The 23,228-nt window shown below is 38.4% G+C and overlaps 1 protein-coding gene across 5 annotated transcripts in view; it reads left to right on the top strand.

Moving 5' to 3' along the window:
• The first annotated feature begins 4,261 nt into the window (after positions 1-4,261).
• The window catches only part of ADRA1A (adrenoceptor alpha 1A), a 36,363-nt gene continuing 17,396 nt past the window's right edge, over positions 4,262-23,228 (top strand). The window contains exons 1-3 of one of the 5 annotated variants that reach the window (XM_026714916.2): positions 4,262-4,445; positions 4,539-4,625; positions 8,912-10,576. In XM_026714916.2, coding sequence (XP_026570701.1) covers positions 9,694-10,576 — 883 coding nt within the window. In that variant the 5' untranslated portion in view covers positions 4,262-4,445; positions 4,539-4,625; positions 8,912-9,693. The other 4 variants (XM_087938883.1, XM_026714915.2, XM_087938884.1 and 1 more) reach the window with 4 other exon arrangements.

Genomic DNA, 23,228 nt, shown 5'->3' with positions numbered 1-23,228 from the left:
AAGGCACTTATTTTCATACCTGGTGGACATGCCAGGAAGTGAAAAAATATTGGAATACAATTAGACAATGGATAGAAGAAATCACGAATCAGAAAAATGAATTTAATCCGGAAACTTTTTTATTAGGTATTATAATACAAAAATGCAATAAAACAGATAGATATATTATGTTACATATATTAACAGCTGCAAGGATTTTGTACGCACAAGTCTGGAAGGAAAAAAGGGTTCTACCAGAAGGCATAGTTATTAAAAAAAATAATAGATTGTATAGAGATGGACAGGCTAATGATGAAAATAAAAGACAGAGAAGATTCAATTTATTACAGGGCCTGGTATGCCTGGTATGAGTGGTTTAGAAATAAAAAGAAAATAAAATGGCAATTAGGAAAAGAAGGAGGGAATATGTAAATATGTAAATATACCATGGAGAAGATTGAGATGTAAAGACAAAAGATATTGATTTATAGTAAGAGTAAGATGTAATGGTAAAGGAATAAGTAAATACATATACTGAAAAATGTGAGGAAATGCAAAAGATGTCTTGATGTTGATAACAATGTATAAAGTTTTGTTTTATGTTTTTTAAAATTTGGAAAATTAATAAAAAAATTATTAAAAAAAGAAAAGGTTAGCCATCATTGACCTTGAATGCAGTAGGAATTCCTTCTGAGTGCAAATGAATGCAATTGATGGTAAGTTTTATAAACATCAGAAATACAATGGAATTCACTTATAGTTTTCTTTTTTAAAAAATCCATTTAAGTCTATAATGACTGCTTTATCTTCAACCTGCTTGAAGCATTCTTCCCCACTTACAGTCTTGTTCAAATGGGAGAAAAACTTAAATATCTGTACTGAATGACCAGACTGTGTTTTTTTTCCAAGCCACAACAGGAAATATTGAGTGGGCATAATTGACAGAATCAGATGGAAGATACAGGGAGCGCTTTCACTTTTGGGGAACACCAGCTGCTACCAAGCTGCTTTTAAACGAAAAAGAAAATGATTCAGAGCAAGATTCCTTTAAATGTCAAAATGTTTAAAAACTGACATTTTATATAAATAAATGTTTATATTATGTATTCTTTCCTGGAATTATTTGATACACAATGTATTTTGAATTTATTTTGCCCACAGTAACCAGTTATGGAATTTTAGACTCCATATTTAAAGGATTTATTCCCAGGTATTATCAGTGACCTAGCCAATCTAGCAGTTCGAAAGCATGTAAAAATGCAAGTGGAAAAAACTTTGGTGGGAAGGTAACAGCATTCCATGCGTGGTATCATGCCAGCCACATGACCATGGAGATGTCTTTGGACAGTGCTGGCTCTTCGGCTTTGTAACAGAGATGGGCACCGCCCCCTAGAGCCGGAAACAACTAGCATGTATGTGCAAGTCGTTTACCTTATTCTCAGTGAAGGACTGTCTTCTGATGGGTTCTAATAAATATAGTATGCACCTTATGGAACTACCTTCTCCTAGGAATACAGATGGCCCTGGGACCTGTTTTATTCTTCCACCAGGCACTGAGGCCCAAATGTTAAGCGATCTCTGCTTTGGGTGTGAATAATAAGATTTTTATAGGGGCTTCAGCTTGGGATTTGAGGGAACAGTTCACTTAATTGATTGAATGTGTGTGTGTGTGTGTGTGTATAGATAGATAGATAGATAGATAGATAGATAGATAGATAGATAGATAGATAGATAGATAGATAGATAGATGATAGATAGACAGACACCGTATGAATGTTGGGTTTAATCCATAAAACTTAATCCATAAAATTAAGCATTAAAAAAGAATTATTTAAGATTGTGTGTGTGTGTGTGTGTGTGTGTGTGTGTGTGTGTGTGTGTGTATATACAGAAGCCTGATGATGGCAGATGAGATTCTGCTGGAACGTCGCTACAACTTTAAAAGCACAACTACTATGACGTGGGAAAATACCCAAAAAAGCCGAATGCCATACATACATACATACATACATACATACATACATACTTACATATATATATACGTATACCAGACCCACACCCATGAGAGCCACACAAGATGCCACCACCACACCTCCATGTAGAAAACAGATTCACACCCACTCAGAAGATGAGACACGACCATGGACCAGAAGCTGCACTGCAGCTGCATCACTACCCACTTCAAACCCCTCCGAGCCATACATGAAGCAAAGCGACACCCACTATGAAGATGCAGCACGACCACGAACTCGAAGCCAAACAGCAAGATCACAGCTCACCAACTCAAATCCCCCAGCAACTAAGACTAACCCGAGCACAACCAAGCCCCCACCTGAACAGAACACGCCTCCAACCAATCAGAACACGGCCAACCCCCCAACCAATCAGAACACAGCCAAAACCCCTACCAATGAGAACACACCCCCACCCAATCAGAACACAGCCAAGCCCCCACCCAATCAAATCCCACCCCCACTAGCAGTTAAAAGGAAAAAGCAGCTGCAATCTCACATCACTCTGAGAAGCACAGAGCCGGAGACAGAAGCCTGAAGATGATGAATGAGACTTCATCGAAACGTTGCCTAGATACTTCGAATCTTACGCGGGAGAAAACCCGAACAACCAAAGATCCATATATATATAAATATATATATTGTGTATGTGTGTACATAAACACACACACACACACATACGTATTATAAAATTTCAAAAGATGGAGAGTCCCATGGTTAGCCGTTGTTAATACAGGTGGCTGTGTGGGCCCAGTGTCCTCCACGCAAGGCTACACAGCCATATTTTGAATTCTTTGAGGAAGTCCAAGGTATTGGTTGGATTTCCTCAGCTCTGAGGGCAAGATGTTCCTCAGTGCAGGGGCAGCAGCAGAGAAGGCCGTCTTCCTGGACTCTGCCCATCATAAATTGTTTGACTCACGGGGTCTTCTATCATGCCTTCCCTGCCTGAACAATGTGATGGGAGAGAAGCTCCATTTGCCACAGAGTTATACAGGTGGCTGGTATAAAGACAATAAATCATAAACCATCAAAAAGAGGAGGAAAGAGTCATCCTTGGGGTTTTTATTTTGACACACTGAAAAAAGGCAAATTTTAAAGAACAGGTGAAACTTTACACTTTCTCTTTTCAATGCTTCTGTAGGTTTCCAACTTTGCAGAGTAAGAGTACTTAGGCACCATACTTTGCAATGTAACCCTACCCATTCTAGATTTTTTTTCCAGTGCTGATTTCAAACTGTTTTGTGATCTTCCATGCCAACTGCTTCATAAGTGTTTGAAAAAGAGCAGCATATGTATATTTTTAAATAATCACATAACAGCTGATCAAAAATGTAACAATCACATTAAAGGAAGCCATAAAAGTCTGTCTCTTGGTAAAAGAGATGTCTGAGCAAGATAACTAAAGATTTTGCTAGAGAGACTGAGAGAGAGGGGTGCATATTCGTAGGATGGTGCTTTATCCCATTCTTTGACAAGTTATCACAGAAAAGGTGCCCCTAGCTTCTCTAGTATGCCCTCTCTTAGCCCAAGGAGGTCTCATTCTGGACACAAGACTTGGATAAAAGGTTCTGATAGGTAGGAGATGGGTGCAGGTTTCAAACAACCTTGGTTCTCTGCCAAAATAAAGCATCTGGTCTGCTTGCTGCTCTCTGGGATTGGTTGTTTTGCTTTGCAAACATTTCAGTACCTGAGTACTTAACAGGACCCGTGCTCCAATGATGTTACCTAGTCAATCATAAATCACCTTCAAGCAAGCAACCATTCTCAGAGACCACCAAGGACTTCATCGTTCAACCCTGAGCTACATATATTCTCTTCTAAGATAAAGCATGTTGCTCTTTCAACAATTGGGTTCCCTTTTGGTATGAATCTTGCTGTCAAAGACAATGGCAATTGATATTCTACAAATACAAATATTCTACAATATTCTACAAACCTACCCACATAGTCACAATCTTGTTACTCCTTTCTCCCCCCTCACCCTTAACAAACTGTATTTATCTATAATTCAGAATGTGCCAACATCCAGCATAAATACGATAGCTGGTATGTAAATGCTAACTAGCTTCTCACCACTTAGTTCTTTTTTCCCCTTCTTTAAAGCAGATTGAGTAACCAATAATTGCTCACAGCTGACAAGCAGACTCACACAGAAAGAGGGAGGGAGAGAAAGGGAGGGAGGGGAAAAAAAAGAAAGAGGAGTCAACAGAAAAAAATGTTGACAACTGTCAGAAGTGCCCTTTCTTGTGCTGAAATACGGTAACCAGCAAGAGATTACGGTAAATCACAACAGGGACCGTAGTGCTGCCTGCATCAGCTCCTACAGCGCAGTAAAGTTACTGCTTCTCCTTGACAGTCAAGCAGGGGAGCATTATTCACCCAGAAAGAGGGAGGTATCATAAAACCAGCACTCAGCCACCCTTAGTCATTGGGACAGACGGGATTCATGCAATTGTGAGTCATCAAAAGATACCACTGGGAGGGGAGGTGGGGAATGCTGATTTATTTTTGATTTATTTATTTCATTATTGTTATTTGCAAGTAAAGTGTCCCACTGTGCCATTCGGATGACTGCCTATGATTCGTTCCCTTTCAGCCAGCCTGCAACAGGAGGGTTTCGGGAGCTTCAAGGAGGTAAGTGAAGGGAGATCTTTGATATCTATGCAAAAGAAGTCCTTAGCTAAAGATGATATACCTGCCTATTTTCCTTCCTTTTTCTTTCCTTCCTTCCTTCCTTCCCTCTTTCTTTTCCCTTCTTTCCTTCCTTCCTTCCTTCCCTTCTTCCTTCCTTCTTCCTTCCAAGTAAGGTTGACAAGGTTGACAATATTTTTTATTCCCTGTTTGGGATATGCCTCCATCCTACGTTTTGTGGACTTCTCATATTTATTTAATTCCCCAAGTCCACAACAATCAACAGGGAAGAAGTGATGAAAGGAAAATTGACTAGAAATGTATTGTGATGTTTTTATTTGCATGTCTGCTTACTAATATTCACCAGCTCCTAACATTTTTATACTGGGTCGCATTCCCCCAAGACCTATTTTTGGTGATGTTGGGGCGACATTTAATGTTTCAATTACCAATTGGCTATGAAATGTTCTCTTATTAAAGGTATGTCTGGATTTTCACCTATTTTCTCCATTGCAATATAACCATCGTCAGCTTTTTAAAGAAAGAATACCTTTTTAAAAAAAAAAAGGGAAGAAAAATGGCTGGATGAAGTTTTTTGTTTAAAAAAAATACACATTTAAAATCAAATGATCTTCTATTAATTATTAGTTCAATTATCATTTATTATCTTGGGGCTATCCAGCAAAGTTTCTATTTGCAGGAAGAGTGTGTCCTATTAAAGACAAGGAGATTGCTTTTTTTACTGCATGGAGTATTTATGAGATGGATAGATTGTTGTCCTTAGTTGACCAAGCTTCTGCCCACAAACATGGATAACAGTTGTAAACAGTGGGTCCAAAAGGCCAGAAAATGCAAGGCACCCAATAATCTGTACTCTATACTATTTGTATGCAAAATCCACTTGCATCCAGAGAGATAAGTGCAATGACCCTTCAAGTTAGAAACAATTGGCAATAACACAATGTTCTGAGCTTTGCTGTTAGTTTGACCCATGCTGTAGGAAAGAAACCCCCAAGCCCTAAAGGAACAAAATCTCAGTTTAAAATATAATTTTTAAAACAGCACCACTGTGATTTGTGTGTATGCATGTTGTCATAAGAAAGTTCCAACAGGAAACAGACAACAACACAAGCAATAATTCTTACTTTAAGATCAGAGAGGTTTATTGTTTCTAATAATTTGAAACATAAGAAATGAATAGATATAAAAGATATAATACCAGTAATACACTTACATAAATAAGCCACTGCAATGGGATCTAATGACATGTATCAGGTCCAGCAAGGACTGCCGAGCTGATCTCTAACCCTATCCTTTATACTTTTCTTCTGATCACATACATGCTTCACAACTTCACTGTCACTTTCTGTAAACACCTATGTATATTACTTTCAGTTCCTCATTTTCAACAGTTTCATTCTTCTTGTTTTAAACGTATCCATCCAAGTTCATACTTTGCAAAAATATGTTCCACAGTTAGCAATGGCTCAGCGGGATTACAAATAGTTCTGATACATTTTGAAACCATCCTAGCTGAAAACTTTCTTCTGGGGCCTGCTATCATCCATAGGACGTACTGAATCTAATAGATCAATAAGCTATTTTTTTGATTCCCACAGTGTGTATTTGTACTCTACTTGAGGGAGACTTGGTTAAACCCATGCACAATTTCATTCCGCCCCCCGCCCCTCCGCTTTTATTAGTCTTATAGAAAATAATTCCTATAAGAGTTGTATGATGTTATTGTATTTGCTATTCTTAATTGGAAACAGCCCTTTGGAGAAATAGTAGATCAGGAATACAAAACATGTTTTGTGTCCTGGATGCAGTTTTTGGACTGTCCAGATGTAGCTGGAAGGACACTTGCTGTTGTTCTGGATGCCAATGCCATGCTAATAATCCAGGGTCTAGAATAGTCCTATGCCTTTTGCTTTTCTAGAACACACTTATTCAGCCTCCTTTGCATTGCCAATTGTTTTTGTTCTCTGCCTAATAAATTTGGGGTTGACACCTTCTTGTTGATGGACTCATCGGTGGACCTTAAACTTTTTGTAGCTTCTGGAATTTCCCCAGATTACTGCGCTGAAATTTGGCAGCAAACCAATTCAATTACCTTGGTATGATTTCCAACTGTGTTCTTTTTTTTCTGGGAAATAAAAATAAATCCATAATAAGCTTAACACACCTATTAAGAATTAACTCCCCAAAATCACAACCCATAAACCAGAGTTTCAAAATGTCAGTCCTGATGTCTCTGATGGCATCAGCTTCAGACTCCAGAAGACTCGACAGCCAAAAAAATAATATAATAAACTATCATGTAACAAATTTAATCTAATGATAAGAATGTTATTTCCTCCCATCAGCCAAAACATGGTTGCCCGTCTCTAAAATAAAAGGTAGAGAAAGAACCTAGTGACTTCCAGGAGCTCTTAATCGATAATTCCCAACACCTCTAACCATTCTGACTAGCCTTAATGGAACTTGGAATTCAACAAAATCTGGAATCCTAAAGAAAGATTAGCCAAACCCAAGATAAAGAAACTGAGACTAAGAAAAACTCTGAGAATCTGTGAAGGAAAGGGATATTTCATGGTTACACAATGGGATGAGTGCTTGGGGTTAGCATGGTGGGAAGGGAGGGAAATTTTAAAATCTATGGAAACTAAATGAATAAATTATGCAACTAACTCCTGTGCTTGCTTATTTGGAGCACCCAAAACTGAGTCTGTGGAGACATATGATCTGTCCTCTGTAGAGAGAAATGCATGTACTGATTTCATCAAGGATACATTTCCTATTGTGGTCTAATGTACAAGCCTAATTGGGACACCAGGAATGACATGCTGTTGCTTGCTTGAAAACAAGAAATTTCTATCCTATCCTATCCTATCCTATCTTATTCCATTCTATTCTATTATATGAATGCCCAGCATTCTAATCTTGAAACATGAGAAGCTTGATGTTGTCAAATCAGACATACGGTCCAATAGTGTTTCTTCTTCACTTTCAGAAGTTTTAGATAAGCAACTGGTCTTTATAGTCATTGTTACTTGTGCCTTTTAATTAGAGATTCCCAAATCTGGCCCTGTGATCTCCTGCATGTGTATTACAATAGACATCATCTATGCTGAAGGTATTTTTTAACTGAGCCCAGAGCTAAATTCAGGTAATTTCAAATGGATGATTCCCTGATACCAATCAATCTGTTTTGATCAGACCAAATAAAAACTAGGCTGCAAGGAGAATTCCATAGATAATATGCATCAAAACTTCAGCCATGCATCTCAGAGCGCAAGCAGAGCTTTCTTGGTTATTCTTTCAAGTTAACGTAAGGCTCATTTATAATGTACAGCAGGAAGAGGAAGAGAAACCACTGCAACATCAGTTCTTTTATGTTGCAAACTACCGTGAGGCCAGCATGGAAATGTCCACCATTTCTTCTTAACACAAAGCTGCAGACTGTTTTGTTTGCACCAGAGTTAACTGAGAAGACACGCATAGACCTGCTTGCTCTAAAAGACCCAATGTTATCTTTTTTTCCCTGAGGGAGGCTGCAGGGTAATCAATGGCCAATTTGTCAGAGAGCAACATATTTATTGCCCAGGATTCAGAGTTGTGGTTTGGTTAAAAAAAAAACATAAGAAGCAATCAGATTGAGGAGCATCAACTGATGAGCAAGCAGTGTTGCAGTCAACAACAGTCTGTATGCAGGGGTGAGATTCTACCAGTTCGCACCTATTCTCTAGAACCGGTTGTTAACATTCTAAGCAGTTTGGAGAATTGGTTGTTAGAAGAAATTACTGGCCTAATCCTGTAAGGAAGACAGGAAGGAAACATTCTGGTGTTGCTTACAGAAACTGCCTCTCCGTTAACCCTTATTACATTCTTAGCACGACTAGACTTCCTGTCTCAGGAACATCTCTGGAGTTTTTTTCCCCTCCTTTGCTGGTACTTTGCTTGTGTGGAGTGACCATTCAAAGTTACAATGGCATTGAAAAAAGTGACTTATGACTTATGCGTGCCTCGATGTGAATGATATTACGCCCAGCCAGTAACATGACCACCAAGCCATGTCCACCCAGTCACATGACCACCAAGCCACGCCCACCAACTAAGCCATGCCCACAGAACCAGTTGTTAAAAAATTTGAATCCCACCCCGTCTGTATGCAATGATAAAAACTCAGTAAAGTTTGATTCCTAATTTTGGGGAAATGTTACCATTGGATATTTGCCCAACAAGAAGCCTGGCATTTGAAATGTGTTTTCTCCTTTTGACTTCTTTAGGAAACAGCTCATCTGTCAAGCAGAAGAGTACAGATAACCATCTCCTCCGCATTCCTAGCAGGCCCATAAGCACTGTTTGTTAAAAGGATTATATGCTGGGTCAAGGTGTCACACCTTTACACTTATTACAGCTTCTTCGGCAACTTGGAATCATAAAGTTAGTCATGGATGAAAAGACTAAACATTGAGAAGTGTCAGCCAGAGTGACAGACAGCAATCTTCTTTCACCTGGGAAGATTTTTCAAAGTCAAATATGAAGAGGACATAACAAAGAGCAAAGAATACTCTGCTGTTATTTGTGCTGCATCTTTCCATGAAGAACTTTTAAAGAGTCTGGAAGTTGATGGCCTTTCTACAACTGCAATTTTCCTTGTTTTGTAACAAAAAGCATCTGGCTCTATGGGTATTATTTTAAAAACTAAACAGCAACTAAGAAAGAGCTCTTTAGCTCAGTGTTTAATATGGTTTCAAACACCCAGCAAGGTATGGTAAACTTCAAAGAGACTTCCATTATAATTGCTTTGGAATTATTTATGGGACAAGAAAGGCCTATGTTTTTCTTCAGAGCAAATGCAAGAGAAGAAATGCGGATTTTCAAATATGTTCATTCGTCTCGGGTTTTGCTTTCTCCTCTGCATTTATAAAGCCAGACTAATATTTCCAATTAGTTTCTATATCTACAATGTGGAAATAAACAGTATCAAATATTTGCTCTTGGCTCTTTCAAAGAAAGGGCAAGGAGAATCACAAGCACACTGGATGAACATTAACCAGCTTTGATAATGGGACTGACCTCTGAGAACATCTCTGACTGCTTCAACTGCACCCAGACTGTGGAGCAAGTAAATATTTCCAAGGCCATATTATTAGGAATCATCTTTGGAGGGCTGATTGTTTTTGGGGTCCTGGGCAACATTGTGGTGATCCTTTCAGTAGCTTGTCACAAACATCTGCAAAGTGTAACCCATTACTACATTATCAACTTGGCTGTGGCTGATCTCCTCTTGACTTCTACTGTTCTCCCCTTTTCTGCTATTTTGGACATCCTGGGCTACTGGGCTTTTGGAAGGATCTTCTGCAACCTCTGGGCAGCTGTTGATGTTCTGTGCTGCACAGCTTCCATCATGAGCCTTTGTGTCATCTCTATAGACCGATATATTGGAGTGAGCTACCCACTGAGATACCCAGCCATAGTGACCGAAAAAAGAGGCCTCTTGGCTCTGTTGTGTGTGTGGACATTATCACTTGTGATATCCATAGCTCCCCTCTTTGGCTGGAGACAACCAGCTCCAGAAGATGAAAAAAACTGCCAGATCAACACTGACCCAAGTTACGTCTTATTTTCTTCTCTTGGGTCCTTTTATCTCCCCCTGATCATCATACTGGTGATGTATTGCCGGGTATACGTGGTAGCCAGAAGGGAAAGTAAAGGATTGTCATGTGGTCTTAAGACTGAGAAGTCCCATTCAGAAGAAGTGACTCTCCGCATCCACCGCAAGAACAACACTGAAGCTGCAGGAACTACCTCTACCACCAAGCAGAAGTCCAATTTTTCTGTAAGGCTTCTAAAGTTCTCTCGGGAGAAGAAAGCAGCCAAAAGCTTGGGAATAGTTGTGGGATGTTTCATCCTGTGTTGGCTTCCTTTCTTTTTAATCATGCCAATTGGTAAGTAAAATATAAATACGCTGGTCAATGAGAATGTGGGGTTGTGGGATGTGGATACTTCTTTGAATAACTGAGATTCTAGATGGGTTCTTCATCTGATGTAAATGAGGAATGTCTCTCTGGCTTGAGTCATATATACCCGGTAGTGATCAAATAATTTATGGGATATGAGTGATGTTATTTTTATACTCCTGTGTCCTTTTTCTCTACTGCTGAGGATGTACATATACAGAGTTAACCAACTAGGTGATGACTGGTACTGGCTAAAAGAAGATGGGATTTTTGCACTGGCCATAGGGATCTAGATAAGGCAAAGGATGATTCTTGTTTTTGATAAGAAATTCAGATGTCACATCCTGTTGGCGTCATAATGAAAACAGGAGATGATCAAACAAATCACTGGGCATCATTCAGTGAAATCTTCATATTTGTGGGATTTACTTTTTAAAATTAGGATATTGAGCCCAATCATTTAGAACCTGTAAGGATATATATGGTCTTAATTAAAAACAGAATGCCTCTGAGAACATAATCAGGCTAGGAATTTGTGATCCCTACACCAGAGCCAAGCTCACAATTCCTTTTATCCAAAACATCTCCCCTTGCTTCTCCTCAAACATTTTTTATTATTTTCAGCAATATAGTTTATAGACAATGATAAAAAAAATCATCTGTTTTGATAGTTAAATAAGTGGCAAGAGTTTTTGACTTCTAGTCTTCTGCAGGTCACCCAAACTTCTATCTCCAGAACTATCTCCACATCTGTTTGGGGTTAATCTTTCACAAAGTCCAGATTACATTTGGGTAAACATACACAGAACCAACATTCAAAAGATTTATTCTCGAAACAGAGCTTTGGATTGCATTGAACCTGTCTTACTGTCATTTGTAAGAAATTATCTTTTCTGTGATTTTCAAAAAGTGTATCTTTCTATCAAATGTATGAAACCTATTTATGAGGGTTTATTATAATTATTTTAGCACCTGTTGCTGGAGGAAACTGTATCCAATCCAACACAACATTAGCTAAGGGGAGACATCTTCTATTCTTCTCTTATGTATGTTGGTATATCTACAGTATATATACTGTATATATGAAATAGAGCAAAATGATCTGGAAACAGTTCAAGTCCTGCTTTCAATCAATGTCATTCCCAACTTAGAAGAAAGAATGTTGATATTTGTTTTAAATGCTGGATATGATAATATTGAGGTGTCCTACTTGATCTGCAAACAGCTCAAGTGCCTTCCATAAATTAGAGTAGGGGACATCAAACTTGGTAGCTTTAAGACTCGTGGACATCAACTCTCAGAATTTCTCAGCCATTCATGCTGGGTGGGGAATTCTGGGAATTGATTCCACAAGTTTTAAAGTTGACAAGTTTTAAGTTTGGAGACCCCTGACTTAGACATTTCAATGGCAATCATACCTCTTCCTCAAAGAAAAAAAAATATTCCAGTTGCCTTTTGAACAAAAAAGCACTTTTGAGCTAACACTTGTGTTTTAATTTTTCCTAATCAAAACTCTGAAAATTATTATTTTTCTCTTTTAATCACTTATTATACAGACCTATATAATATAGATTTCTACAAAGCAAAACAAATGGCCAAGAGCTGCATACAACAATTCTTCCTATTTTGGAAATACTTTGAATGAAACATCTTTTACAAATTTTGGATATTGAATTAGTTCTAGTTCAAATTAGTTTAGAGCTTTAAAATTGCCAGCATGTTAAATCCTGAGGTGTGGTCAAGCATGCCCAGAAGGGGTGAATGGATTAAGCAGTTTTTAAATGCTGGCATCTTATCTGGGAAGTACAAATGCCAAGAGTGATTTAACAAAGTTCATAAGATGCAGACTGATTCAATTAATTTAAAAGAGAGGTTAATCTACTTTTGCTTAACTTTATTAAAAACATTGTACCTAGTTTGGGGTTGAAATACGAGAGATGGTAATAACTGAAGGGAATACTTTTAGGAGAAAGGATTAGCTGGAATGGCAGGATTTCATTTAATACAAACAGTGAGTTTTGTAGTCCATTTTATTGTTTTATTACAGATAGCAAACTTGGTTTGGAAAAAGTCAGGCTTTGATAAAAATGCTAAATTCTCTTTCATCTATCCTTCATTTGTTTCAAGGATTTGTGTTCAACAAAATTCACTATCTTAGTAATTAAAATGTTATTTAACTTCAGGTATGTCCTTTAATTATTAATTCCATTTATTCTTTTCAAGGGACAAAATGAATTTTCAGGATCATTCTTTTTTTAATTAATATTTAATTGTTCAGCAACCTCAGGAAATGCCTTTTTGTAGATTATCTGTTCACCAGTGGTTTTTGTATCAATGTTTTACTTAAACACCTTTGAAAAGCATGTAAATGTATTTTTGCAATTGTATTTTTTGTATTTTTTTCTTCCTACAAAATCAATTAACTTATCTTAAAAATCTTCCTTTATGTACACATCATCAAACAGTGAAATTATTAAACCCAAAGAGTGGCAGTTTAATAATCACAATTTGGGATTGTGTGAACAGCTGGTAGAAATAAATGTTATGATTAGTATGAGTATTAGAAACAATTGAGTGCTCAGTTTATTTATTTTCTTCTTTTAAAATGATTGTTTATCCATCATAAAAAGCAAATAACAAATAAAAGTTAATGATTAAGAAATACTGCCAAAAATAAAAACATAGTAACATGGAAAGTTTGTTCTTTAAAGTGATAGCAATAGCACTTAGACTTATATACTGCTTCATAGTGCTTTACAGCCCTCTCTAAGCAGTTTACAGAGTCAGCATATTGCCCCCAACAATTTGGGTCCTCATTTTTCCCACCTTGGAAGGATAGAAGGCTGAATCAACCTTGAGCCTGGTGAGATTTGAACTGCCAGATTGCAGTCAGTCAGCAGAAGTAGCCTGCAGTACTGCATTATAACCACGGTGCCATCATGGCTCATGTTTAAATTATTATTATTTAATTAAATTGATTTGATGCCCATCTCATTAAAAGATGACTCTTATGTTCTTATGTTTAATAAGATGTGCTTGCTAGTAAATTTACAATTGTTGTGTTAGCAGCCCTCTTATACATTTACTTCTAAAAAGTAATTGCAATATTTATAGTTACTAAATTGATAGGAATCCACTGTTAATGTATTTATTGATGACTTTTCGATTTGGCTGAAGTCTTAAAGACGTTGACTAAATCTGCTTTCATGTTCTGCTTTTGAATTTGGCATCACATATATATCTACCCTATAGTTTGTTATTAAACAAATTGTGTTGAAGTAAAGCATCACTATGTCCAGCCTTGGAGTTCATTTCAGTGGTGCTCATGTTAGAGATGTTTAATCAAGAAGTGAACAATACCCAAATCAAAGAACTGCCTAATAAAACCACCCTATCACATCAAAACCACTTCCACCACCACTAACAGAACAAGCCAATAAAATATAAACAGAGAGCAAAGCCCACTCCCGTAGTAGCACTAGTGATATTACATAGGTTGTGTAATGAAATATTTGCAAGAAAACAAGCAAGCTCAGAGAGCATCAAGGAACACTCATGTCCCTGAGCTACAAATATTCTCCTTTATTGAGATGTTTCTATATATAGATAGTCCTTCACTTACAACCATTTGTTTAGCAATTGCTTAACGGTACAACGGCACTGGGGGGGTGGGGGAAGTGACTAACAACAGGTTCTTGCACTTACACCATCCCCATGGTCACATAATCAAAATTCAGGCAACTGGCAACCAACATATATTTATGAAGGTTGCAACATCCTGGAATCATGTGATCACCATTTGTGGCCTTCGCAGCCGGCTTCCGACAAGCAAGGTTAATGGGAAAAGCTGTATTTGCTTAACAACCATGTGATTCCCTTAACCACTGAGGTGATTTGCTTAACAAGCATGGCACAAAGGTTGTAAAATCAGATGTGACTCACATCACAATGCTCCCAATTTTGATCATAAGTCAAAGACTGCCTGTAGTTTCTTTCCAGCGAACCAGGTTAACTAACTGGACAGGTTGATGAGCCACGATGGCACAGTGGTTAGAAAGCAGTACTGCAGGCTACATCTGCTGACTGCCAGCTGCCTACAATTTGGCAGTTCAAATCCCACCAGGTTGACTCAGCCTTCCATCCTTCTGAGGTGGGTAAAATGAGGACCCAGATTGTTGGGGGCAAGAGGCTGACTCTGTAAACCACTTAGAGAGAACTATAAAGCCCTGTGAAGTGGTATATAAGTCTAAGTGCTATTGCTATTAAATAAAATAAGTAGAAGATAACCATTATCCAGAGTTTTCCATAACTTAATCTTGACATGGGACTCTCTTCTTTTGGTAAGAAAGCTAGCCTTCAATTTCGATTTGTTCTTTCTTTCAAATTCTAGGAAGGTTCCAGAGAGACTACATATAAACCATGCAGTTCAAGAGCCATAATTAAATTTCACTCTCCCTTTAGAGCAATCAGTGAAGTCTGGCAAATGTCCTGAGGGTAACATAGCTAAGTTTCAACAAAGGGAAGTCATCACACAGCTAATTCTGTGGGCCCTAGCTGGCATTATATTGGAATGTGGTTGCCAAGAAATCATAAGCATATGCAAAAAAAAAAAAAAAAGATTAGAGACATAGTGTTCCCTTTCCCCCTCTGTGAATAGGGCACCTGAGTAAAAGTCTTGCTGTTCAAGTTCTTAAGTGAAATGCTTCTCATTTTGAAATTTAAACCCTCATAACTAGGAGCCCTTATAAGGACAGTTGCCTACAGAATTTCTATCTTTGCATCATCCACATTACTTTAGAATCACATTGTTTGTCTTTCTTCTCAAATCGGGCCCTTAACAAAGGCCATGGAGAAAGTGTCTCTCATTAGAAACTACTGCTGATCCGATTGAGACACAAATTACAGTAATTGCAAGATTCCTGTAAGGAGATCTGGTAGGCTTCTCCGTAAGTAAAATTCAAAGTTATTTACAAGGGAGATAAATATGAACTGCATTCCTCCAGATCCCTACTTGGAAATATATCGTCCGACTTTGAGATCTGTCTGTGATGGTGTGCAAGATTATTATTTAAATGAGAGCCACATAAGCTTTGGAGTAGAATACCAGGGGGTTTTCCTTCCAAAATTTAAAAGTATTGGCCAGTAATTGGATAGAGTTAAGGCTTAGCTCCATCTCAAAAAAGAGATGGTTAAGAAATATGAAATATAAACAAATAAATAAAAATCCAAGTCGGTTATTGGAGGATGAGGAGTCAGAACCTGGGTGTGGAGTCAAGAGAGGGATTGGTCTGGCATCCTTATGTTGCCACAAGTGATCCAAGTCCAGCCTCCCTTGAATTCTGTTGATTCTTATTTAGAGACAATTTAGTATTGACCATTGATAGACTAGATTCTTGTGTATAGGCTTGAGCAATAGATCTTTTGAAGTAAAACTTAACCTGTGGTTCAGATTCCTTGCACCTGGCAGTTACAGATCTAACAGTTCATATAACATGGTAATCTTGGTTATTTTTTTTGTGGCTTAGCATGAAATGGTTATGATGCAGAGTATTGTGCAACTCAGAATATTGGTTAATTCAGTAGCCAGTTTAAGCATTTTATATGATTGCATCCATTATTGGCTTTAATTGTATTTACAGTTAAAATTAAATTAATAAATAAATATAGGGAATATAGACATTTCCCACGTCTTAAAGCATTTTCTCTACTCAGTTACTTTAAAAAAAAAAAGACAGTTCCTGACCAATTTTGGTAGGGCTAGGAATCTGTTTCCAATATTTTTCCTTGGGAAAATGTACAATTTGGAGACAACGGTCAGATTTTTCATGGCATACTCTAGTACACTGGATCCTATTTGTTTCCCCCTCTTTTAACAGCTCTTTGTCTGAGATCAGGATATTTCATTACACAATCCCAAATACATTGTATATACCAGTAGAGCCATATCAATATGACTGCAACTTTTTAAATCAAGGAATACTTAGCACAGAAAGAATATTTGTTCCTTCCTGGCTTCTTAGTAGGTGTTAATTCAAAATTCTACTTTCTATTAAAGAAGACTAAGGTTGGCCAAAGCTAAATACATAGATGACTCGGTTCCATAGCTCCTACTGTATTTGCTCTGGCTTTCACAAATGAATCATTAGCATATTCATTTTTTAACCTCTGGTGTCATTGGGATGTGAATTGCCTTCTGAGGTATGAATGGAATTGAAGCATAAGAGGAGGGGCAGAACAGGGGGATAGAAATGCAAGCAATGGAGAATCAGCTTTGTCCAACAGTTAGGATGAAGGTTTCTCAGCCAAACTGATCTTGCAGATTGTTATAACAGCAATAGCACTTAGACTTATATACCGCTTCACAGTGCTTTACATCCCTAAGTGGTTTACAGAGTCAGCATATTGTCCCCAACAATTTGGGTCCTCATTTTTCCCACTTCAGAAGGATGGAAGGCTGAGCCAACCTTGAGCCTAGTGAGATTTGAACTGTCAAATTGAAATACCTGCAGTACTACAGTCTAACCACTGTGCCACCATGGCTCATAATGATAAAGCTGGAGTGACCAGATGATGGGAAGAGCCCTACCCATAACTTTGGAGGAAAGGTGAGCTATAAATAATGTCCATGTGCCATCATGTCATTGCCAACTTAGCAATTACATAGATATTGACATGACAAACTGGTCTCCAACCTACTTTTTTTGGTTTTCCAATGATGTATCCAATGCCATTGTAAGTTACTCTACCTTGCTGCTGATATGCTATACCCGGTATGGCTGCTGGTTCTTCAGCTTGTCCCGCTGCCCAATCATTCTCAGATGAATCCAGGGTGGCGGCTTGGGTTCTCTCATTTTCTGGTCCCCTCGCTCTCCTGCATTGGCGTCCTGGTGCATCCCTCACCTCAAGGTTCTCCAGGGCTTCCCTCATGAGGCAATTTATGTAACGTCTCAGTCAGTCATCGGCTGGTGGCTCCTCGCCCCATCCTTCCTGATCCGATAGGGCCTCCAGCTCCAATTTCCATCCGGGTTTACAATTACCCTGGGTTACTCCCCTATTCTTCCATCCCAGATGTCTCTCTTTCTGATGCCTATATTCCATCGGGGCTTTGTGGTTTCGTAGGCAGCTTTGCTATCTTCGATGGGGTGCACCAAGTCAGTATCTGGCTGGGTAACTGTCAACATTTCTCCCCAGCATTTGGTTTCCCCTTGGTCCTTGCTGTACTCAGACATTTTCCTTTCTTGCAGGGTCCTCTCGGTAGAGTGAAGGGATTTTTTTTAAAAAAAAAAAAATTCCTCTCCGGGCTGACCTCTATTGCAGACGCTGCTTTATGTCAGGCTACAGAACTTTTTCCCATTCAATGAACAAGAATGAACTTCTGAAAACCAAACGTATCAAAAGGAATCCTTTATTGAGATGAGACAATTCATGTAGGAGTTCAAAGCAGAGTCTGAGGTCCCTCAGGCATACAGAGATAGATAAGGGAGTTTAGAACCCCTCCCCTTATCTCGATGTGTATTTAGTGAAACAAAAGCCAGTATGTTAATCCCCCCTCCTTTTGTAAGGAACAATCTTTTTCAGAGTTTCCCAGGGCATACCTAATTTCCCTCACCCCCTTTTTAGAACGAACTTTTCCAGAGATTCCCAGGACACATCTCACTGTGGAATTTTTATGATCTTCTTATCTCCTGGCTGTGCCTCTCAGAGGTGATACATTCTGGGTTTTCTCCCTCCATGTGTGGGTTATACAAATTTGATATAAGATTAAATATATTCAGGTTACATTAAGAAAGGATTTCTTTATCAGTCTCCCCCCGCTTTTCTTCTTCCACTGAAGAAATGACAGATACATGGATCTGTCAATCCTCTTTTCCCCTTTCCCTCCACATTTCCCAGCACTGTAGCCTAATTTATAAAATAATAAGGCATTAAGCTGATTGTCAAAGCTTTGACTAGTTTAGGAGAATATTCAAATGAGGATACCAACATTCACAGAGATTCCTGAAGAGATACTTTCTTCTCACTGCTTCCCATGTCAATTTCCCCCCTACATTGCCTTTTGTTCAACATTCAATATATTCAATATATAATGGGTGAATATATAATTCAATATATAATGGATGAAATTCAAACTTCTGAAATAATTATTGCATTCAACTTGAATTCATTTGTTTCACTACCTTGAATGAGAGAAAGTGATCTATTTTATCACTCCAAGCACTAAACCATATTTGGGGTCTGTGGGTTCTTCAGACCATTCTCTCTCTTGTAAAAATAGAAATACTAATGTATTTGTTCATCTGTTTATTGATTTATATCCAGCAGCTTTCATCCTACCTTTCCCCTAGGAGATGAAAATAATATGCACAGGAATGTACTTTTTTCTCTTCATATAGCAGTATTTTGGGAGAGACAAAGCCAAGGAAAAGTAATTGGCTCAGAGTCACCTGAGGTTAGATTTGACCCTGAATGTCCTGCATCCTAGTCCAACTGCTTAACCATCACAGAACAGTGGCAATCACAATGCTCTATAAGGATTTTCCCATGAAGATTTTGGATCAGTCCCATCAGGCACATTCATTAAGAGATCTATGCAAAGATTCAAATTTAAAGGTAATCTGGTTGAATCATCCTTTCCAATTCCATCATCAAGGCCATTTAGCATGCTAGACTGAATAAGGTGCCTTGAATCCGTTCGGAGATCTGAGTGGGTTGCTGAGCACAAGGCTCCATGCTTTTATTATGTCTTCAAACCTTTTTGATTCAAGGGCACAAATTGTAAACTTGAAGTAGCTTGATTCTTTGTAGCAATTCAAAATGAATTGTACTCTCCTCATAATTGCATTCTTCCACTGGATTCAACAGGAAAGTGAGAGATTCCAAAGTATAAATAGCCTATGTTTTTAAAGGCCCAGAAACCTTTGTCTCTGCCAGCATTATCCAGTGCTTCTAAAGAACTGGCATTCTCTCACTTCTTCTATCTAGATCAGGACTTAAGAAACTGAGTTATCTTCCCTTTATCCCACTTAGGTTTTTTTCTGCCAACTTTTAGAGTTTCCCAAGATTTCATGGGAGGAAGTCATGACAGGGAGTTCTTGGTATGTAGCTTCATCGTGCTTCTCAAGATGCTGTCTCTGGAATCCTCTACTTCTGCAGACATGCTTGGCAGCATCTGGATTCTAATCATTCTTCCATCCAGTTTCATGAAGTTTTATGGCAAGGTTCATTTGCAAAAATAAATTGAAATGAAATAAAAATAGAGGAACTGCTCCACAAGAGTGAAGATATCTTGCTTTGGAAGCAGATTTAATCCATCTTTCTTATAGCAAAACCCAAAACAGTTTTGTGGGGGAAAGGGGTGGAATGGGATACCATAAATCTGAACAAGATTCATAGTAATCTAATGCTGTGTTTGGGTTTGGTTTGTTTTGGTTTTGTTTCTGAGAGCCATTGCAACCAATGTGTGCTGTCTGGATCTTTTTAACCTCCAGACCAAAAACAAGGACTATTTGCTACATACTATTCTAGGCAGAAATTCACGTGTTCCAGATGGTACATCATGTTTAAATGCTATACATCGGTGGGGCGATCATTCAATTGCACTCTTTCTTTTTGCTTATTCTTGCCAACTTTGGATACATCATAAACTTGAATGCCATCAGCATCTTGACTATTGTTGAGTACAGTGGACCAAAAAGGGCCAGAACAGAGTAGAAAAAAGAAATGGCATTACAATTTTAGGGCATAGCATAATAGCCTTCCAGCTTTGTTAATATTTCCTGAGGTCGAGATTTTAACAAATTGAACTAAAATGCAATATGCAAACACATGCATTGTTTATAATGTAGCATTATTTTTCTTTTAGATCATCTTGTAATATAGGTACTATATTTGTGTAATGTATTTCCATTTGTGCCTGATTTTTTGGGGTGGTGCTCATCTCCGTTTCTTAGTCAAGGAGGTCATGTGGCCAGCATGACTATATGCTGAGGTCATGGAATGCCATTACCTTCCCACCTAGGTGATACCTACCAGTATTTATCTATTCATATTTGCATGTTTTCAAACTGCTAGGTGGGCAGAAGCTGAGGCAAGTAATGGGAGCTCACTCTGTTGTGGCACTTGGGTCTTGAACTTGGGCTATCAGCTTTCCAACTGACAAGCTCAGTGTCTTTAACCACTGAGCCATTGTGCACCCTGCCCTGGATGCTTAAAAACATACCATTTTGCAGTGATTCTGAGCTCCTTTGCGGGGTAGTAGAGAATGCTGTGCTCAGTTTTGTTTGCTTTTAATTTGTGTGTGTGAATTGCCTTGTCCCTGATCTGAAAAAAACTTCACAGATGAGTCCCACCAGGACTGAAATGAGATGCAGGAAGTCAGGAAGAATATTTGAATGTACCCACATATCAGCTATGCAGAAAACTGTCTTTACTTATTAATAGAAGAAGAAAATGGAAACCACTTGACTTTCCGTTACAGAATTCCAAATCCTATAAGTAGCCACTGAGAAGGTCCACTCTCATGTTCCCACCACATTGATGTCTGGCAATTGTGTGGAAGCAAGGGAACATCTTATGATGCAGACCTTGTTCTTTAGAGAGATTGAAAAGACTCCAGACTAATGGGAAATGTTGCTCTGTGGTCGGAATGTTCTATCTATAATGCCTGATTCACACATGAAAGTTCCCATTTCTTGCTACAACTACCACATAAACAATGCTATTTTAAGAAGCCAGGAATCTATTACAGCAGTTGTTTCATCAAAGGATATAAGACAACTGCTAAGGAGCTGGCCGGCTTCGTGAATACGATTGTGCAATGGTTCATTTTATACCATGAACATCTTGCTGGTTTGACTAATTACACCATTTATCTAAACTCTATTAGGGAAGACAATTTTTAGTAAGCAGTGAGCTAAGAGAAGATTTAGGAGAAGAAATTAGTGAAGCAGCCATTGAACATGGCTTAAGGGAGGGGAAATGCCAAGACACATTCTGTACAGCTTGCGTCAGAACTGAAGGAATACAGAATAACAGACAGAAAATTTCTATACTATTGCAAATTATTAATAATTGTGAATTTGACTTTGTTTCTATAAAAGAAGGACTGCAATATGATTCTGGCTGCAATATACCTTGAAGCCAGAATATGCCCTTTCATTGGTCTTGCCACACACAGATTGTTGTCTTTAGGATGTAATGATATATTCCCCATCTTCACTCAAATGTTACCTCTTTTTACCCCAGTAGATCTTCATTATCCTCTCTTAGCACTGTGATTGCTTATCTTATTAGAAAGGAGGAAGAGGAGTCTGGCAGAAACAGCCTTCCAGTGCTGCCGCCATTTCCTTTCAATCAATCAACCAGAATAGAGCTGGAAAGGGACCTTGGAGGTCTTCTAGTCCAGCCCCCTGCTGAAGCAGGATACCCTATACCATTTCAGACATCTGACTGTTCAGACACTTCTTAAAAACCTCCAGTGATAAAGCACCCACAACATCTGAAGGCAAGCTGTTCAACTGGTTAATTGTCCTCACTGTTAGGAAATTTCTCCTTAGTTACAGGTTGCTTCTCTCTTGATTACTTTCCATCCATTGTTTCATGCCTTGCCTTCTGGTGCTTTGGAAAATAAATTGACCTTCTCCTATTTGTGGCAGCCACTCAAATGCTGGAATACTGCTATCATGTGACTCCTACTCCTTTTCTTTAGACTAACCATACCCAGTTCCTGCAATTGTTCTTCATGTGTTTTAGTTCACAGTGAAGAGATTGTGCTACTTTAATTGCAACACCGAAATCATCAGAGAAGACAAAACACAAGATTACTCAGCATTTTTCTTTCTAAATTTCAATCCAAACTTATTGCATTCCTCAAGTTGTTAAATCTCATCCTGCTCATAAAAGAGAGTTACAAATGCTAATATAAGCTCTTGCCAAGTCCAAATCAAATGACCTCGCATATCTTCACTAACCCAATATATTTTCTCCCTCCCCCAAACTTTTCCCAGCCTGGAGACAATCAACTTGTATAACCTGATTATGCAGCACATAATTCAACTTTGGGGTTTTCTGTGGTGTTGGCTACCAGCTTTTCTGACTTCAAAATAGGGTTGGATCAAGTCACGGGAGATCAATGTTGGCTTGGATTGCCTCTGAAGGTCATCAGCCGGAAAACTAGTGGGCTTCTAAGTTAATTGGCCTCAAGGAGAATAGGCTGCTGGGGCAGGGATCTGACGCACAAGGCACTATGTATGTTTTCATCTGTTTCCCTTGCAAGATGTTAAACATGTGAGGAAAAAAATGTCAACCTAATTCAACTAATCAGATGGATTTCAGCTAAGGATATAACTGAATGATATAAGGATAGATGAATCTGGATTCTCTTCCCAAGGTGGATTTAGCACCTTTCCCCACTGGTATCTAATCATGGTACAAGCATGTCCTGGTTATGTATATTTTTCACCATTGCACAACATTGCCTTTATCTTGTCCAAAACTCGTGGGTGAGGTGGATCATCTTCATCTGTACCAAAGTTAAAGCATCATTTTCTCATTATTCTAGCACCATCTAAGGAGAGTCTTAGAGTGTACAAAATTCTCCAGGCATCTTAATCATTACCTTGGAGGGAAATCATGGGACTTC

The sequence above is a fragment of the Pseudonaja textilis genome, chromosome 9 (assembly GCF_049901715.1).
Source record: "Pseudonaja textilis isolate UNSWEBS1 chromosome 9, rPseTex1.2, whole genome shotgun sequence".
Classification (NCBI taxonomy): domain Eukaryota; kingdom Metazoa; phylum Chordata; class Lepidosauria; order Squamata; family Elapidae; genus Pseudonaja; species Pseudonaja textilis.
The sequence above is the reverse complement of the archived record's forward strand: the minus strand, read 5'-3'. Positions and strand labels throughout refer to the sequence as shown.